This window comes from Ictidomys tridecemlineatus, chromosome 5 (genome assembly GCF_052094955.1).
Source record: "Ictidomys tridecemlineatus isolate mIctTri1 chromosome 5, mIctTri1.hap1, whole genome shotgun sequence".
NCBI classification, from domain to species: Eukaryota; Metazoa; Chordata; class Mammalia; order Rodentia; family Sciuridae; genus Ictidomys; species Ictidomys tridecemlineatus.
Window position 1 is genome coordinate 114,316,741 of NC_135481.1, and position 16,467 is coordinate 114,333,207.

Sequence of the window (16,467 nt, forward strand, 5' to 3'; positions counted from 1 at the left end):
TGTCCTTGCCCTGCCACAGCCAATGCAGCCTGCCGTGACCTTTAGGAGCCATCCCTGGGGCCATGGCACAGGACTAGAGAGAGGGGACATAGGGTAAGTGGCCTGGGGGCCTGGGGACCTGGGGCCTGGTAGGCTTGAGGGGGAGACAGTGACACAGAGCCCCTCCTGCTCACTGGGGACAGAGGCTCTTCCAAGAAGGGACGTGTGAGCCTCCTGGGCAGCTATGGAACGACAAGGACAGAGGTCAGTGTCCTGGCCCTGCCCATTGAGGAAGGCTCCTCACCCCTCCTCCAACCCCCCTAGGACATGCCCTGGGAGGCCCAGCGGCCAGGTCTGGGGAGGGGACAGTGTGGTGAGATGGGCCATGGTCACCTCCCTGCTGTGGCTGTAGTCACAGCTACTCCAAGCCAGGGTGTGAGTGGCCAGGTCTGGGCACAGAGGGTCATGGTTGGATGTGAGGTGTCCCCAGAGCTCACGAGGGAGACACTGCAGAAGGTTCAGAGGAGAAGTGAGGGTTGTGGGGGCCTAAAGCCCATCAGTGAGTCCTCCCTGAGGGGTTCCCTGGGGGTCACTGAGGGAGGTGGGGTGGCTGGGGGGGAGGGCACTGGGGACATGGCCACTCCAAACAGGACAGCAGTTCTCAGCATGGACATGCCCAGGCCCACAGGACTTGGCCTCAGCCAGTCATCCTTGAGCAGCACCTGAACCTCGCACACATGACACAGTGTCACTGAGAGCTGCTGTGACCAGGAGCCCTCACAGACATTCAGGACACAGAGGGAGACACAGAGGCCACAGCGTCAGGGTTGGCCAGGCCACCCATTGTTTAATGTCATCTGGGAGGGGCCCAGCAGGGCAGGGACCAGGTCTGGCACCCGAGGTGGCTAATGTATTGTGGGGTTCACCACCCTCCCCACAAAGAGGAGGCTCTCGGTGGAGTGATCATAGAGGGTCACGAGGAAGGGCCTGTCGAATTTCACCTCAGGGGCAAGAGTCAGGGCCATGGGTCCCTTAACGGTGTCCCCTTCATCCTCTGTGCCTCTCTCATCGATGGTCAGCACAGCCTTATGCAGGGCCTGGAGGGCAGAGAAGCAGAGGGGCCCTGAGGTCCTGCTGCGCCACCCCAGGCTGCAGCCAGGCCCCACGTGGGAGCCTCCTACCAATATGACCTCACCAGGGCCTTCCTGCTGCACCAGCCTGTCCTGTCCTAGGCTCCATGTGGGTCACTCAGGTCCCCCCAACCCCATCTCAGCCTCTGCCTGACTCAGCCTGGTCCCCTCCTGTCCTTTCCTGACCTCCATCTTTTCTGCCCTGGGATAGGACCTTAGGAGCCCAAGAGGAAGACCATCGTCCTCCATGTCACCTGCACATGTATCCCCTCCCCCTGTAGGGCTACGAGGTCCTCAGCACAGGGACTCTGATGGTGACCTTCCCAGTGCCCAGACACCTATAGGAAGCCACCAACATGGACCTGCAATTGCCCTTGTCCCCTCCTGTTTTCCCCAGCATGTGGCCCACAGAACTGAGTAAGAATTCAGATTTGCTGGTTCACAATTATCTCTAAATGTCACAGATGGAAGATTCCAGAACATTCTATGAACATACTGAGCCTAAGCCTCTCAGTGTTAATGTGGGTAAACAGAAGCCCAAAGATTCCATGGCCCTGGGAAAGGAAAATGCAAAGGTCATTGGGCCACTCAGGGAGATTTTTGGAAGGACACAGTAGGCCACCTCCCTGGCTCTGTCCTCCTCCCTGTCAGAGCTGGTGAAGCTCTGCATCCTCAGGAGGACTCCTGGCACTTGCTGTGTCCCTTGGCACCTACCTCAGCCTTAGGCCTGAGCAGGCCCCCACCACCCTGGCCTGCAGACCCCTGGACCATGGCCATCCTCACCTGGGAGACCCTTAGGGGAGCGTCCTCCGTGATCCCAGACAGGTCAGCCTCATGGCTGAAGACCTTGGTGATGCCCAGACGTGTCAGGACAGACTTCAGATCCATGGTTCCAGAGATGATCAGTTTGGGGAAGTGAACTGTGGCTTTGCTGATATGAAGATAGGAAATGAGGGTGGTCACAGAGTCTCTGTGGTTCTGCTGGGCCACATGGTGCTCTGAAAGTGTTTTCTATCCTGATTGGTTATCTTGCTTCATGCCCTGACCCACCCACAGCCATCGAAGTCCTTTGACTTTTACCTTTAAAGTAAGAAGTCCCTTTACCTTTAGCTTCCTGGCTCTTGGCATGGAGAAGGTTCCCGTCACTGGGAACACCTTCTCCTGTGGCCCCTGCACACCCCTCCCCCAAGGAGCCTTCCAGGCAGTTTCCGGGGGTCCTCCCAGAAGCAGACGTCATCCTGTAGCCCGTGGTCACACCAGCCTGCCCAGCCAGAGCCTCCCCAGGGCCTGTGGCCCAGGGCATCATGGGTCAGTACAGCAGGACTGAGGGACACAGGCTCAGTGAGGGAGAGTTTTGTCACGTCTAAAACCCAAGGCTGCAGGCTCATCTGGTGTCCCCAGGGACCTGTGCCAAGCCCAGGGGCCTGTGCTGAGGCTGCACACTGGCACCAAGACTCAGGGACCAGTCCCAGGATGCATTGTTCTCTGTTCCCAGCCCGAGTGCGGGGACCTCAGGAGGGTGGTGGGCCAGCAATGGTGACCATCCAAGTGCACCTTAACCTGCACATGTGTGTCACATCTGTCTGCAGTGTGACTCCTCCACCAGTGGCCATGGCTGGGCTCAGGACAGTGCACCTGCTCTGTCACATACCCAGCTGTGTGAATCCTGGGACAAGTGAACCAGCCTGAGATGCGACAGAGAAACAGAGCCTGTGGGAGCGTGCCCTGAGCTCCCAGCGCTGCCTGTTCCTGTTCTGGGCCTTTCCATGCAGGTGCTTCCCCTGTGCACCTCGGCCGGTCCTACAGGAAGTCCTCCCTCTTGCTGCCCTAGCCTGCAGGACAGGACTTCGTCCTTGATTCTGCCACAACATGTGCTAGTGTCAGTGCCCCGGCGAGGCCCTGGATATTGATTGGGAGGGGACAATGTACTTTCTTGGAGGGAAGTCCACCCTCCAGCTGGATCTGTGTCCTACTCTTCAACCACTGTCCCTTCTCAAGTGCTACCTGAGCTGAGCCCTGGCATTTCCTGTAGCACAGGGTCATTCACTGTAGCTGTGACCCCAGGGATGGTCCCCCCTGCTTCCCGTGCTGTCTTCTGATGCACTGATCCTGAGGGACCTTGAGGTCTGTGCCTGTCCCGTCCCTCGGCCTTGACTCACCCGCTGTAATCTTTTTTCAGCAACTTGTCGAGGAATTCCTTTGTGAGGGTGTCCTCCACATACTCCATTCTCCCCACCTTGGGCATGATGAAGATGGCGGTGACATTGCCCAGGTATTTCATCTTTAGCACCATGCTGGACAGCGTGGGGCAGTAGTGCAGGTCAAACATGCCCAGGCGGTTCATCATGGGCACCCTCACAGTGGTGGCCTCGTCCACATGGAAGTCTTGCTCCATGGTGTGATCAGCCTTGAAGTGTTTCTCCAATGTGCCTGGACGGAGGGTACAGAGGCAAGGTGGATGGCAGCAGGTAGGATGGAGGCTTGGGTGTGAGAGGAGAGCAGAGGCGCCCTCAGCCTGCCAGGTGGGAAGCTCCTCACCCACCTCTGCTCCATCCTGGGTGATGGGGTGAGTGTACTTCAAGACTAGAAGATCAGGGGGGATTTCTAGATCCTGACAGCATTGTTCATGACAAGTTAGGACAGTCACATCCCAAAGAGGTGAGATGGCTAGTCCTATGTCAAGGCCATTGAGTGGGGGAGGCAGGATGTGGACCCAGGTCCTGCACACACCCAGCTGCCACACTCCACATCAAGAGTTGTTCCAAGGCCTTTCCCTGGAAGGCCACTCCCTGCCACCACCTGCCACAATGTGCATTGGTGGCTCTCTACTCAGGAAACATTACACGTGCCCTCCCTGCTGGGGTCCCCAGTGAGCAGGAGGACAGTTAGGACTCGGATGCATCCTGCAGAAAAGTCAATGATTTTGAGGGTTTTACCAACTCTTTTCTAACTTAACTGATGGTAGAAGACATTTCAGGGCTTAGGCATGGAAGATTGAGGAGCCACTGTGAGAGGCCCTGCCACAGTGCAGACAGTGCTACCAAGGAAAGTTCCAGAACTGGTGGAAGGAAAACATCTTAGGGGTTTCCATGGGAACCCACTCAGGCTGATTGACTCATCTTACCTTTAAAGAAAATGTAGTTCACCAGGGCGAGAACTGAGTCTCTGTCCAGATCTTTCACCAAATCCACAATTTTTCCTTGGGTCCCTTTCTCCACATAAGTGTTGATCTGCTTCTTGGCCTCTTCGGTGTTTGTGAAGTCGGTGGAGAAGGCCTCTGAGTGGTACAGGTTCTTGACATCCTCCAAGAACTTGTCCAGCAGCTTCATATTGTGGTCAATGAAGAGGCCGTTGCCAGTGGTCAGCTGGAGCTGGCTGTTGGACTTGTTGAGGTTTTGGAGAAGATGCTGGAAGCCCTGGTGGATTTCAGCCTCTGAGATCTCCATGAGGTTGAAGCCCACGCCATCCATGATCTGGGTGTGAGTGTCAGCCTTGGTGCCCAGAGAGAGGGAGCCCAAGGCCGTGGCGATGCTCACAGGGGAGAAGAAGATGTTGGTGGTGTTGGACTCATGGGCCAGCATACGGTAGAGGCTAAAGGCAAACTCGGCCAGGTTCGGGGCAATCTTGTGGGAGGCTGAGTTCTCCTGGTCATGCTTGGGTGCATCTGACTTCTCAGAATCCTCAATCAGGCAGCCAGTGGCCAGGCAGCTGAGGCCGGCCAGCAGCAGGAGGCCCCACGAGATAGACGATGGCATCATTCTGCAAGGCAGAGGAGGTCAGAGGCCTGAGTTCAGCACAGAATGTCTCTCTCTGGCTTGGACAGACACCATGCAGAGCCACCAGGTGTAGTGAGCTCCAAGACGGCCCAGCCTGTGCCAAGCCCTTCCTCCTCCTGAATCACTGCAACCCCCCAGGAAGATGCAGAGCTGCCCTGAGCCCTAAAGGGTGTGAATTCTCTGCTTCCTTCACAGTCCTGTGGGGACAAGTGCTCTCCTTTAAAGCCTAGAGGGGTTCAGGTGCATGTCCAGGGTTGGCCAGCAAGTGTTGTAGGGGACCAGCTCAGGCACTGGCAGGCACTAGCACTCCTTGACCCTGGACATCTTCCCAGCCCGCCTCTCCCTGGCTGTCCCTCTGCTGCCCGATTGGGCTTGGCTGAGCCCACACCATTTTTCAGAGCCTGAGGTCAGGAGATGGCGGGTCTCAGCAGGGTAGGGCCAAATGGTGAGTGGCCTCAGGGCCAGAGGATTTGACTTCATGTCTGTGAAGGTCCACTGCTATACCCTTGGCCTTGAGCAAGGATCTGAGAAAACACTGACCTAGGACATGACTTTCAATTTGAATGAAGGGGCGTTGAGAGAGACCCAAATGAATGATGTCCTCTGTGCACAAACCTTGCACTGTACATTACAGGGGTGTCTGTCAGGAGGTGAGAGGCTGCAGGGGGAGGTGGGGGAAGGTTTCCAGCCCAGGTGAGCACCTCCGTCCACCTCCCATGTCACATCACCTACTTGCAATTTTCCCTTTAGAGTGAGGGTCTGAGGGACAGACAGGGTCAGGGCCTGACCAAGGCTGCACAGAGAAGCTGAGGCAAAGGTTGAACAAGCCTTGGTTTTCTCCACTTGGACCAGGGGCTGACACTGTCCTGCCCATGGGTTCCAGGCTTCATGGATGTCAGACCCGGGCCCTGACAGTGACCCCAAGCTTCCTGCTGGGTTCACTCTATTTCCTGGCCTTTTCGGAAAGCCTCGGGGACCCAAGACCTGCTCCCCCTGGACTGCTACTGCAGGCAGCACCTTGCACCCCCAAAGCCATGAGCTGGGGAGGCCAGCTACAGAGGGTAGACTGGAGCCCTCAGGTACAGACACAGAGGCCAAGCCTTCAGGAAAGGACTGGAGGTGGCACCTTGATTGTTCTGGAAGGGGGTGTGGGTGGGAGCACTGTGAGGCAGGGGAGAATGAGGACCCCCAAACCCAGCTCATCTCGCACCATTTCTGCTCCTCGTTGTTGACCCAGAGCAACGAGGCGGGGTCCAGGAAGGAGCCCTGACCTGAGGTCACAACCCATGGAAAGCACCAAAGCCCAGCATGAGCCAGCCCTGCTCCCTGGTGACAGTGGCCTTGGTAAATGACTTCCCCTCTTTGTCCTTACAGTGGGGAGGAGAACCTCTGAAGGAAGAAGTGAGGCACAAACAAGGTGACCAGCAGGTGGCACTGGCCCTGGGGAAGTGTCCACTCCTGCAGGGTGCCTGCTGGTGGCCACTTGCCCCAGGCCAGACAGGGGCTCTGCTCAGCAGTGAGCTGCTTCTGAGGGGGCATTTCCTCCTTTCCCGACGTGTCTGCACATCACCTGCCTGCTCCTCATTCTATGGCAGAGCAGACATCAGCCCAGGGTCACCATCATTGTCACATTTACTAAATGTCATGTTTTTGCTGCTTTTGTTTTGCTTCTATTATTTTTTATTTTATTTATTTATTTACTATTATTTTTTGGTGCTGGGGACAGCACCCATTACTAAAAAAAAAAAAAAGCATCAGCTAATTGATATGGTGTGGCACTTTCCCAGGTAGTGTATGGCCTCCTTGGCCCTGGTCATCTTCCCAGCCCCCATCTCCAAAATCCAGTGGCAGAAAAATCTAACCCAACACTCAGGCTGGTGACCATGAGGTAAGAGGAAGAAAAGAGTTTTCTAGGCTTTGCTCAATGGCTCCAGAGGCTGAGCTACAGACCAAGGTCACAGAGCAGCTGAGAGGCCTCCAGGCCAGACCAGGCTTCCTATTCTCCAACTAGGTTCCAAGCCCCGAAGAAGCATTCAACAGTAGGCCCAGGTCAGCAGCATGGGCTCTGGAGCCCAGTGCCCGAGTTTGAGTACTGTGCACTGAGTGATCTGGAGCAAGTTTTCCACCTCTGGGTTCCCAATTTCCCATCTGTAATGGGAGTGACCACAGAACCACCTCAGAGGGGCTGTGAGGCTGAAATGTGTTCTCATGTGCCCTGAGCTCAGCGGCGGCTGGCTCAGAGTGGTCACTGGGGAAGGTCAGCTCTAACCCCATGAAGGTGGCCTTCCCAGGGCTCCCCTTCCCCTGGGTGCACAAGGTGGGCTCAGAACCACGGCCCGTGGGGGGGGGGGTTGTCCTGGTTCTGTCCTTGGTGCTTCTGGAGGGGATGGAAGGTACCAGCCGGCTCCTGGCTAACCTCTGTGGCTTTCTGTCCTCAATCGCAGAAAGAGAGGAAGGTCCTCACCCAGGCAAAGGGGCTGCAGAGGCTGCCAAGAGACACTGGCAGGAAAGGCCAGGCCACCAGAGCCAATGTCTCCGCGACTGCTATGTCCACATATCAGCTCCCAAGGACTGTGAGTTAGGTGACTCTGCCACTGCTAGAAAGGGCTGGTGACCCACCAGAGGTACTGCCAGGCTCTGGGGTGGCTGGGGGAGAAGGAGGGGGACCTCTGTGGCTATGTGGCTAAGACGACAGGAGGCCCAGCTGCAGCCTGCTTCCTACTTGTACCTGCCCAGGACCCAGAGGCTCCCAGAGGCTGTCCCCAGGGAAAGGCATACTCACCACTCACTGTCCCAGGACCAGTGTGGTGAAGGGGGCTCATGAGGCAGAGCCCTGTCCTTGTCCGTATTTAAGCAGTGGCACAGAGGGGCGATGGGGGAGGCTGCAGTGGGCATTAGCCAAGGTCACCCTGGTTATCAGAGAAGCAAACAGACAGGGACTAAGTCCATCGGCCAGATCCCCAGCTGCCACCCACGCTACCATGGGTGCTGCCTAAGGGGTGCACAGCCTCTGCAGTGTGACCACCTCTTGGCCACAGTGCCATGAAACATGTCTCTCAGGCTCCTGAAGCAGAGAAGGGAGGTGACAGCCCAGACCAGGTGGATGAGGGCACGTGGTTTCGACTAAGGAAGGATCAACTTTAGATTCCCACAAATCCTCAGGAGATCCTGAGCCTCGTCGTCAATCTTACATCTGTTCCCAATGTCCACCTAAAGACCGAACGGACACTCTTAGGAAACAATGAGTGTCCTGCAGTGCACGGGGCCTTGGAAAGGGGAACCGCCTTTCCTGGGGGCCACAGGAGCCTTGAGGCCCAGGACTTCAGGAGGACACAGAGGCTGTCAGATCCAGAGAAGGTTGTCTAAGGTCACGGCAGGGTCAGCAGCCGTGGTCACAGAGCCAGGGAAGAGCTCCAGTGCCCAGGACCCTGTCCCTGTTGACCCATGAAGTGAGATGTGCTTTGGAAAATATCTTGTGAAATTTCCAGTTGTCACTCAAATAAGGATTGAGAGCCTTAGGGCCTTCCTTGATTTGGTTCACACTTGTAAACCACACTTAGACACACACATGTGGAGACACACACAGGAACACGTAGACACACGACTCCAAACTCTGTCCTGTCTCACGAGGCCGCACAAGAACTAGGAGAGGCCACACTTAATGGACTTCAGAGGCTGGGGCTGGACAGGGAAGGCCAGCCATGACCTGGGGAAGGGGTGCTCTGCACAGGGGGAAGATGGAGATTCTCTCCTCATGTTGCTAGGGAGGGCTGCAAGGCTCACGAGGGTGACTTGAGCTCCTTCCTGCAAGGCCACAGCATCCAGCCTGCTTTCAGGCCCGGGTCAGTCCCTCCCTCAGAACTGACCCCAGTCTGCCCCTCCCAGCAGTCCCTGAGCTCCCTGACCCTCTGTGTCTCTCTCTGAGCCCCAGGTTCCCACACATGAAGAAAGGATACTGCCTGCCCGGCCTCCCCTGCCGAGAGGGACCTGGGGAGTGGGGAAGAGTTATGAGCCTCAGCCCCTGTGCAGGGTCATTAGCACGGCCCTCTGCCTGCCTTGGGAGGGGCCCCATGATGTCACATCAGCCTCCTGTACTTGGGCATGAGCAGGGTTCCAGCCCCTTTTGTGTGTCCAGAGAGGAGCCCACAGAGGAGAAGGCCAGGAAGCTGGGGCCAGGGGCAGGGAGAAGCCAGCTTAGACCAGGTGGCTCTCAGTCAGTGCTTCCTGCTCTGGGACCCCAGGCCTCTCTCTGCTTGGAACAGACCTAGGAACCATGGCCAGTGTCCAAAGAGGGCCTGAAAGTGTCTGTGCGCCCACAGCCCAGGCCACTCCTGAGATCTGCTTCTTGGCCTCTTCGGTGTTTGTGAAGTCGGTGGAGAAGACCTCTGAGTGGTACAGGTTCTTGACATCCACCAAGTACTTGTCCAGCAGCTTCAGATTGTGGTCAATTAAGAGGACACTGCCTGTAGTCAGCTGGAGCTGGATGTTGGGCCTGTTGAGGGTTTGGAGAAGATGCTGGAAGCCTTGGTGGATGTCAGCCTCTGCAGTCTCCGTGAGGTTGAAGCCCAGGCCCTCCAGGATCTGGGTGTGAGTGTCAGCCTTGGTGCCCAGCGAGATCGAGGCCAAGGCCGTGGAATGATGATAGGGGAGAAGACAATGTTGGTGGTGTTGGAGTCATGGGCCAGCACACGGTAGAGGCAGAAGGCAAACTTGGCCAGATTTGGGGCGATCCTGTGGCAGGCTGGGTGCTCCTGGTCATGCTTGGATGCATCTGACTCCTCAGAATCCTCAATCAGGCAGCCAGTGGCCAGGCAGCTGAGGCTGGCCAGCAGCAGGAGGCCCAAAAGATAGAGGACGGCATCATCCTGCAAGGCAGAGGAGATCAGAGGCCTGAGTTCTGCACAGAATGAGGCTCTCTGGCTTGGATGGACACCATGCAGAGCCACCATGGTGTAGTGAGATCCAATATGGCCCAGTCTGTGTCAAGCACTTCCTCCACCTGCATCACTGCAAACCCCCAGGGAGATGCAGAGCTGCCCTGAGCCCTAAAGGTTGTGAATTCTCTGCTTCCTTCACAGTCCTGTGGGGACAACTGCTCTCCTCCAAAGCCTAGAGGATTTCCAGTGCTCTTCCAGTGTCAGCCTCCAAGTGGAGTAGGGGACCAGCTCAGGCACTGGCCTGCGGGGTCCTGAGCCACCCCGACTCTGCCCTTCCACTTGGCAGCTGCAGTGACCTTGAAGCTGTGTCCTGTGGGGAACATGCTGCCTGCAGAGGAAACTCCTTGCACTTGGACCCCTTGAGGACGTGGTGGAGCTGGGCTAGAGCCTGCAGGGTCTGTCCCCACCTGGCCCTGAGGGTACCTCAGCCCTGAGTGAAGAGGGGTAGGCCTAGGCTGCTCTGTGACCTCAGCATCAAGGTGTGTGCACATCCTGTATGGTTCACCTGCTGTCATGTTGGTGGTGGTGACTTAGAATAAGCAGCCAGTGCAGGAAAAGAACATCAATCAGGTGCTGACAGACACACCTGTCAATCAGCCGGATCTCCTGACTAACACCTGTCAAACAGCAGGACCCCCTGACCAATCCTGGAGTTCAGCCAGCTCCCCTGACCAACTCCAATGGGACAAGGGATCCAAAAATACCTTTCCTGTCCCAAGCCTTTCTTTTCTTCTGTAAGCCCCATGAAAGTCCAGAGTTTTTGAGCTCCCACTCGGTTTCTCCTCAAACCCTTAGCTGTGCACTCTGTGGTCTGATCCAGTTCCAACCAGGAGTGATATCTCAATAAAGCCTCATTCAGTGGCCTTTTAAAATCTGCCTCCTTTGGTCCCTGCCTGCCCTTGCCTGATCTGACACCTGCCATCCTGCTGCCACTCATGTCCTGACACTAGGGGAGCTGGAGGGCCCTGTCCCTCCCCAGCTGTGTGAGCCAGGACAGATTATTAGAACTCTCTGCTCCTTGTGTGGCCCCACATATAAAGTGGGGGTTCTTGGGACAATTAAAGAATTCTCAACCCCAAAAGTGCATTGAAGGGCTCCGAGGGAGTGTCCCCTTGAGTGAAGCACTGGTGTGTGTTGCCAACTCTAAGCCTTTGAGTGACCTGCTGGGTCTGTGTTTTATGGCTCAGGACGAGGCAATAGCGACGGGCAGGGCCTGTGGCTGGACCAGGGGGAGGAGGCTCTGCTAGAGGTGGTGGAGGGCAGTGTCACCCTCAGCCACACGTGGACAGCCATGGAGCCCTGACCCCAGAGCTCCCTAGGCTCCAGCCCTGACCCCAGAGCTCCCTAGGCCCCAGCCCTGCCCAGGCCAGGACCCTCCAGCTCTGTGGGGAGAAGTGCCCTCCTGCAGGCCCTCAGTTCAACCTGCTCTCCATACAGTTGGGGAACCCGAGGGCTGAGCTGCAGAGAAGCCAAGGGCAGCCCTTAACTAAAGTCGCCATCTGAACAGGGTTGAGAGAAACATGTGTCCCTGACTTTATGCAGGAAAAACTGGTGGGAAGGAGTAGGGAATAGGAAACCCTGAGCTTCACTCATTGCCGTGACCTTTGGAAATATTTCTTTCCAACAAGGCATCAAAATGAAATGAAAAACTGTTGGTTTCCACCACCTCTTCTCCTGGCCTTCACGTCTAAATAATCCAGAGAGAGCCAGCCACACGCTGTGGAACACACCTTTGTCTTTTTCTTTAACTAGCTGCCTGTCAGCACTATAGATGGAGCTAAAAGGGGTTGTATATGTCCCTGGCTGTCCCTGTGCTGCCCGGCTGGGCTTGGCTTACTCTTCATGGTGGTGGGAGTCACCATCTATCAGAGCCTGAGTTCAGGAGATGGGTGGGTCTCAGCAGGGAAGGGACATATGGCCAGTGGCCTCAGGGCCAGAGGCTGTGGCTTCTGTCCTGGGCAGGGCCACTACTGTAACTTTGGCCATGAGCAAGAGTCTGAGCAAACACTGACCCCGGACCCCACTCTAAAGTTGGATGAAGGGGCGTTGGGAGAGACCCAATGAATGACGTCCTCTGTGCACAAACCTTGGATTCTAAATTACAGGGTGTCTGTCAGGAGGTGAGAGGCTGCAGGGGGACGTGGGGGAAGGTTTCCAGCCCAGGTGAGCACCTTCGTCCACCTCCCATGTCACATCACCTCCTTGGATTTCTTCCCTTTAGAGTGAGGGTCTGGGGGACAGAGAGGGTCAGGGCCTGGCCAAGGCTGCACAGAGAAGCTGAGGCAAAGGTGGAACAAGCCTTGGTTTCCTCCTCTGGGACCAGGGGCTGACACAGTCCTGCCCATGGGATCCAGGCTTCATGGATGTCAGACCCAGTCCCTGACAGTGACCCCAAGCTTCCTGCTGGGTTCACTCTATCCTGGCCGGTTCCTGAAAGCTCGGGGACCCAAGACCTGCTCCCCCTGGACTGCTACTGCAGGCAGCACCCTGCAGCCCCAAAGCCTTGAGCTGGGCAGGCCAGCTGCAGAGGGTGGACTGGAGCCCTCAGGTACAGACACAGAGGCCAAGCCTTCAGGAAAGGACTGGAGGCGGCTCACTGATGGGTCTGGAAGGGGGTGTGGGTGGGAGCACTGTGAGGCAGGGAGAAGGAGGACCCCCAAACCCAGCTCATCTCGCACCATTTCTGCTTCTCGTTGTTGACCCAGAGCAACGAGGCGGGGTCCAGGAAGGAGCCCTGACCTGAGGTCACAACCCATAGAAAGCACCAAAGCCCAGCATGAGCCAGCCCTGCTCCCTGGTGACAGTGGCCTTGGTAAATGACTTCCCCTCTTTGTCCTTACAGTGGGGAGGAGAACCTCTGAAGGAAGAAGTGAGGCACAAACAAGGTGACCAGCAGGTGGCACTGGCCCTGGGGAAGTGTCCACTCCTGCAGGGTGCCTGCAGGTGGCCAATTGCCCCAGGCCAGACAGGGGCTCTGCTCAGCAGTGAGCTGCTTCTGAGGGGGCATTTCCTCCTGTCCCCACCAGTCTGCACATCGCCTGCCTGCTCCTCACTCTATGCCAGAGAAGATTGAGGCCCAAACTGGTCAGGAAGCATACCGAAAACCACAGAATCAGTTGCTCACAGAACTGGGATTTGTTCCTAGATGTATTGACCCCAAAACTGGTAGTTTAACCCTTTCTCTTGTATAAAATTGAAACCAGAAAGAGGAACAGAAAACCTCAAGATATCATGGTCATGAAGACAGGAAGCTCCTTTGGCTAAAATGAGAGCCTCTGAGGCCAGATGCTAGAATTCTATTCTGTATTCACTATGTGACCTTGGACACGTTACTCACCTCTCTGAATCTCAGTTTCCTCCAGGTCATAAGGATGCACTTCTTTATAGCGCTATTGTGCAAATTAAACATGCATAAAATGCTAAGAAATACTGCTGCACAGTGAGCTCTGAAGGAGTCCCATTTGGCAGGGTGTAGTGACACATGCCTATAACCCCAGTGGCTCAGGAGGCTGGGACAGGAGGATCACAAGTTCAAAGACAGATTCCTCAACTTAAGCATCCTAGTGAGACTCAGTGTTAAAATAAATTTCTTTTAGGAAAAAGGATGGAGATATGGCTCAGTGTTCCAGTGCCCTGAATTCATTCCCCCAGAATAAAAAAAAAAAAAAAAAAAAAAAAAAGGAGCAGCAAATTGATACGGTGTGGCTCCTTCCCAGGTATTGTATGGGAATCTGGCCTCTTTGGCCCAGGTCATTTTACAATCCCTCATCTGCAAAATCCAGTGGATTAAAAATGTAACCCAACACTCCAGAATCCAGGCTGGTGATGATGAGGTAAGAGGAAGAAAACAGTTTTCTAGGCTTTGCTTAATGGTCCAGAGGCTGAGCTACAGTCCAAGGTCACAGAGCAACTGAGAGGCCTCCAGGACAGACCAGGCTTCCTATTCTCCAACTAGGGCCTGAGCCCCTAGAGAAGCATTCAACAGTAGGCCCAGGTCAGCAGCATGGGCTCTGGAGCCCAGTGCCCAAGTTTGAGTACTGGGCACTGAGTGATCTGGAGCAAGTTTTCCACCTCTGGGTTCCCAATTTCCCATCTGTAATGGGAGTGACCACAGAACCACCTCAGAGGGGCTGTGAGGCTGAAATGTGTTCTCATGTGCCCTGAGCTCAGCGGCGGCTGGCTCAGAGTGGTCACTGGGGAAGGTCAGCTCTAACCCCATGAAGGTGGCCTTCCCAGGGCTCCCCTTCCCCTGGGTGCACAAGGTGGGCTCAGAACCACGGCCCGTGGGGGGGTTGTTCTGGTTCTGTCCCTGGGCGCATCTGGAGTGTGGCCTTCTGTCCTCATCTGCAGAAGGGGAGGAAGGTCCTCATGCAGGCAAAGGGGCTGCAGAGGCTGCCATGAGACAGTGGCAGGAAAGGCCAGGCCACAAGAGACAATGTCCCGGACTGCTGTGGCCTCACCTTGGCTCCACAGGGCTGTGAGCTAGGTGCCATCTGCCACTGCTCAGGAGGGCTGGTGACCCACCAGAGGTACTGCCAGGCTCTGGGTTGGCTGGGGGAGAAGGAGGGGGACATTTGAGGTTATTGTGGCTAAGATGACAGGAGGCCCAGCTATAGCCTGCCCTGTCCACCTGGCCTGCATCCTGCTCTGCCAGCCTGGGACACATAAGTCTCCAGAGGCTGTCCCCAGGGAAAAGCATAATCACCACCCACTGTCCCAGGACCAGTGTGGTGATGGGGGCTGACGAAACAGAGCCCTGTCCTTGTCCATATTTAAACAGTGGACACAGAGGGGCGATGGGGGAGGCTGCAGTGAATGTGAGTCAAGGTCATCCTGGTTATCAGAGAAACAAACAGATAGGGAATAAGTCCATTTTCCAGATCCCCAGCTGCCACCCATGCTGCCACGGTGCTGCCTAGGGGGTGCATAGCCTCTGCAGTGTGACCACAATTTGGCCACAGTGACATGAAACATGTCTATCAGGCTTCTCAAGCAGAGAAGGGAGGTGACAACCCAGGCCACGTGGCACAGGGATCCATGGGTTCGACTGGGGAAGGATCAACTTTACAGTCCCCAGTGCCATCCCCCTCCAGCCACACCCCATGTCCCCAGTGCAATCCTCCTCCAGCCATAGCCACCTCCCTCAGTGATCCTCAGGTAACCCCCTCATGAGTGACACCATGTTGTGGCATCCTGGGACCTGGTGCAGGAGCTCAGCCCAGAACAAGTCCCTCCTTACTTGTTGTTCAATAGTCCACCCCTGAAGCCCAGGGTTAGGGGGCCTGTTGAAACATCAAACACACACATGCCCATCTGGGCACAGATCATGAGGACAATGTCACCATGGGAGTGTTGTTCGGTGATGGTGGACGTTGGTAGGTGAAGAGGCGGGAACGGGATCAGTGGGCATCACAGAGCCCTCCAGAGCCCTGAGACTCATCACCAAGAGAACACACCTACCCCAGCACCCACCTGAGGACCTTGCTGTCCTCCTGGGTCAGCGTCCAGGGTCCCCACCGCCTGACCAGTGCACAGTCAGACACGCAGCCAGGGCGGCCTCTGTGGGGACCTGAGTGGCTTCCTGGAGGCTGCTTGGTGGGTCTTCAGCACAGGAGTCAGAGGAAACTGCTCTCCCCAGGGCAGCTCCCTGCCCAGCCAGGTCACAAGAGGCCAGGACACTGGAAATCTCCATTCTGCAGTGTCTCCATGAAAACACAGTGACAGGGCCCTTTCGCTGGCCATGCCCAGCCCAGACAGCCTCCTGGGGCCCTGAGCTGGGCGGGGTGGGGCTCACCCACCTGTGTTGAGGGGGCGCAGCACTGGAATCCCTGAGCCCCTGGAGCATAACCGCATGCCCACACTGCAATAAAACCTGAAGTGCTCCATGTTGGTCCTTTCCCTCCCACAGGAGCGGCAGGGAGAGGAGGAGTCCACCTTGGATGGGTCAAGCCATTAAGCTGGGGGCTTCTTGGTGGCTGAAGCAGGACCCTCTCATTCTGACCAGTGCAGCCAGAGTTCGTGAACGTCACTCAGTCTTCACCAGGAGGATGTGGGGGACACAGGTGCAGAGAAGGAAAGGCCAGCAAGGGCTGTCCCTCACCCTCCTGTCCTTGACCAATAGTTCCAGGGCTGCTAATTACTCAGTATCATCTGGGAACACTGTGGATCAGCATAGTGATCAGAGATAACAAAGTTTTGTTTTTTTTTTAAAGAAAATTCATTGTTGTACTGGAACAAAGATCCCAGGGAACAGGAGTTAGAGGCACATATTAAGTAAAAACGTCTTGCTAGTCCACAGCCATCCTCTCAGAATAAACCCTGAGAGTTATTCATGTAACTGCCTGGATTTCCAAGGTGACCTTGAGCATTATGTTTTCAGGAGGAAGTCACTAAGTGAGGAGTGACACGCTGAGACCCTAGAGCCACAACTCCGCCTCCCACTGACCAGGACACTGAGGAGCCCAAGGCCTCCCCTCTCCAGCCTCCCAATGGCAGGATGGAAGCAGGAGACCCACCTGTCAGGTGTCCTCAATGTGCTCTGTCTTCTTGTCACTTAGCCAACCTTGAAACTGACATCTAGACAGAGGTGTCCCTAGGAAAGTTCTGGCCCTGGCCTGCTCCCTGTCTCTGGTCACTCGGGAGCAA

General features: G+C 56.0%; 2 protein-coding genes across 2 annotated transcripts; both read right to left on the reverse strand.

The window, feature by feature from the left end:
• Positions 1–800: 800 nt before the first annotated feature.
• Positions 801–7,798, reverse strand: LOC101976685 (alpha-1-antitrypsin-like protein GS55-LT). Its single transcript, XM_078050782.1, has 5 exons — positions 7,668–7,798; positions 4,234–4,868; positions 3,269–3,539; positions 1,893–2,040; positions 801–1,076 (listed from the first exon to the last, which is right to left on the reverse strand). Exons 2-5 carry the CDS (start codon positions 4,865–4,867, stop codon positions 885–887), a joined length of 1,245 nt encoding a protein of 414 aa, XP_077906908.1. The 5' UTR covers position 4,868; positions 7,668–7,798; the 3' UTR covers positions 801–884.
• Positions 7,799–7,983: 185 nt separating this feature from the next.
• On the reverse strand, positions 7,984–9,746 carry LOC101963508 (alpha-1-antitrypsin-like protein GS55-LT). The gene is given in 3 exon segments (XM_040274323.2): positions 7,984–9,519; positions 9,522–9,725; positions 9,728–9,746. Coding segments are annotated over 3 exon segments (663 nt in total). The 3' UTR covers positions 7,984–9,079.
• Between the last annotated feature and the right edge of the window lie 6,721 nt (positions 9,747–16,467).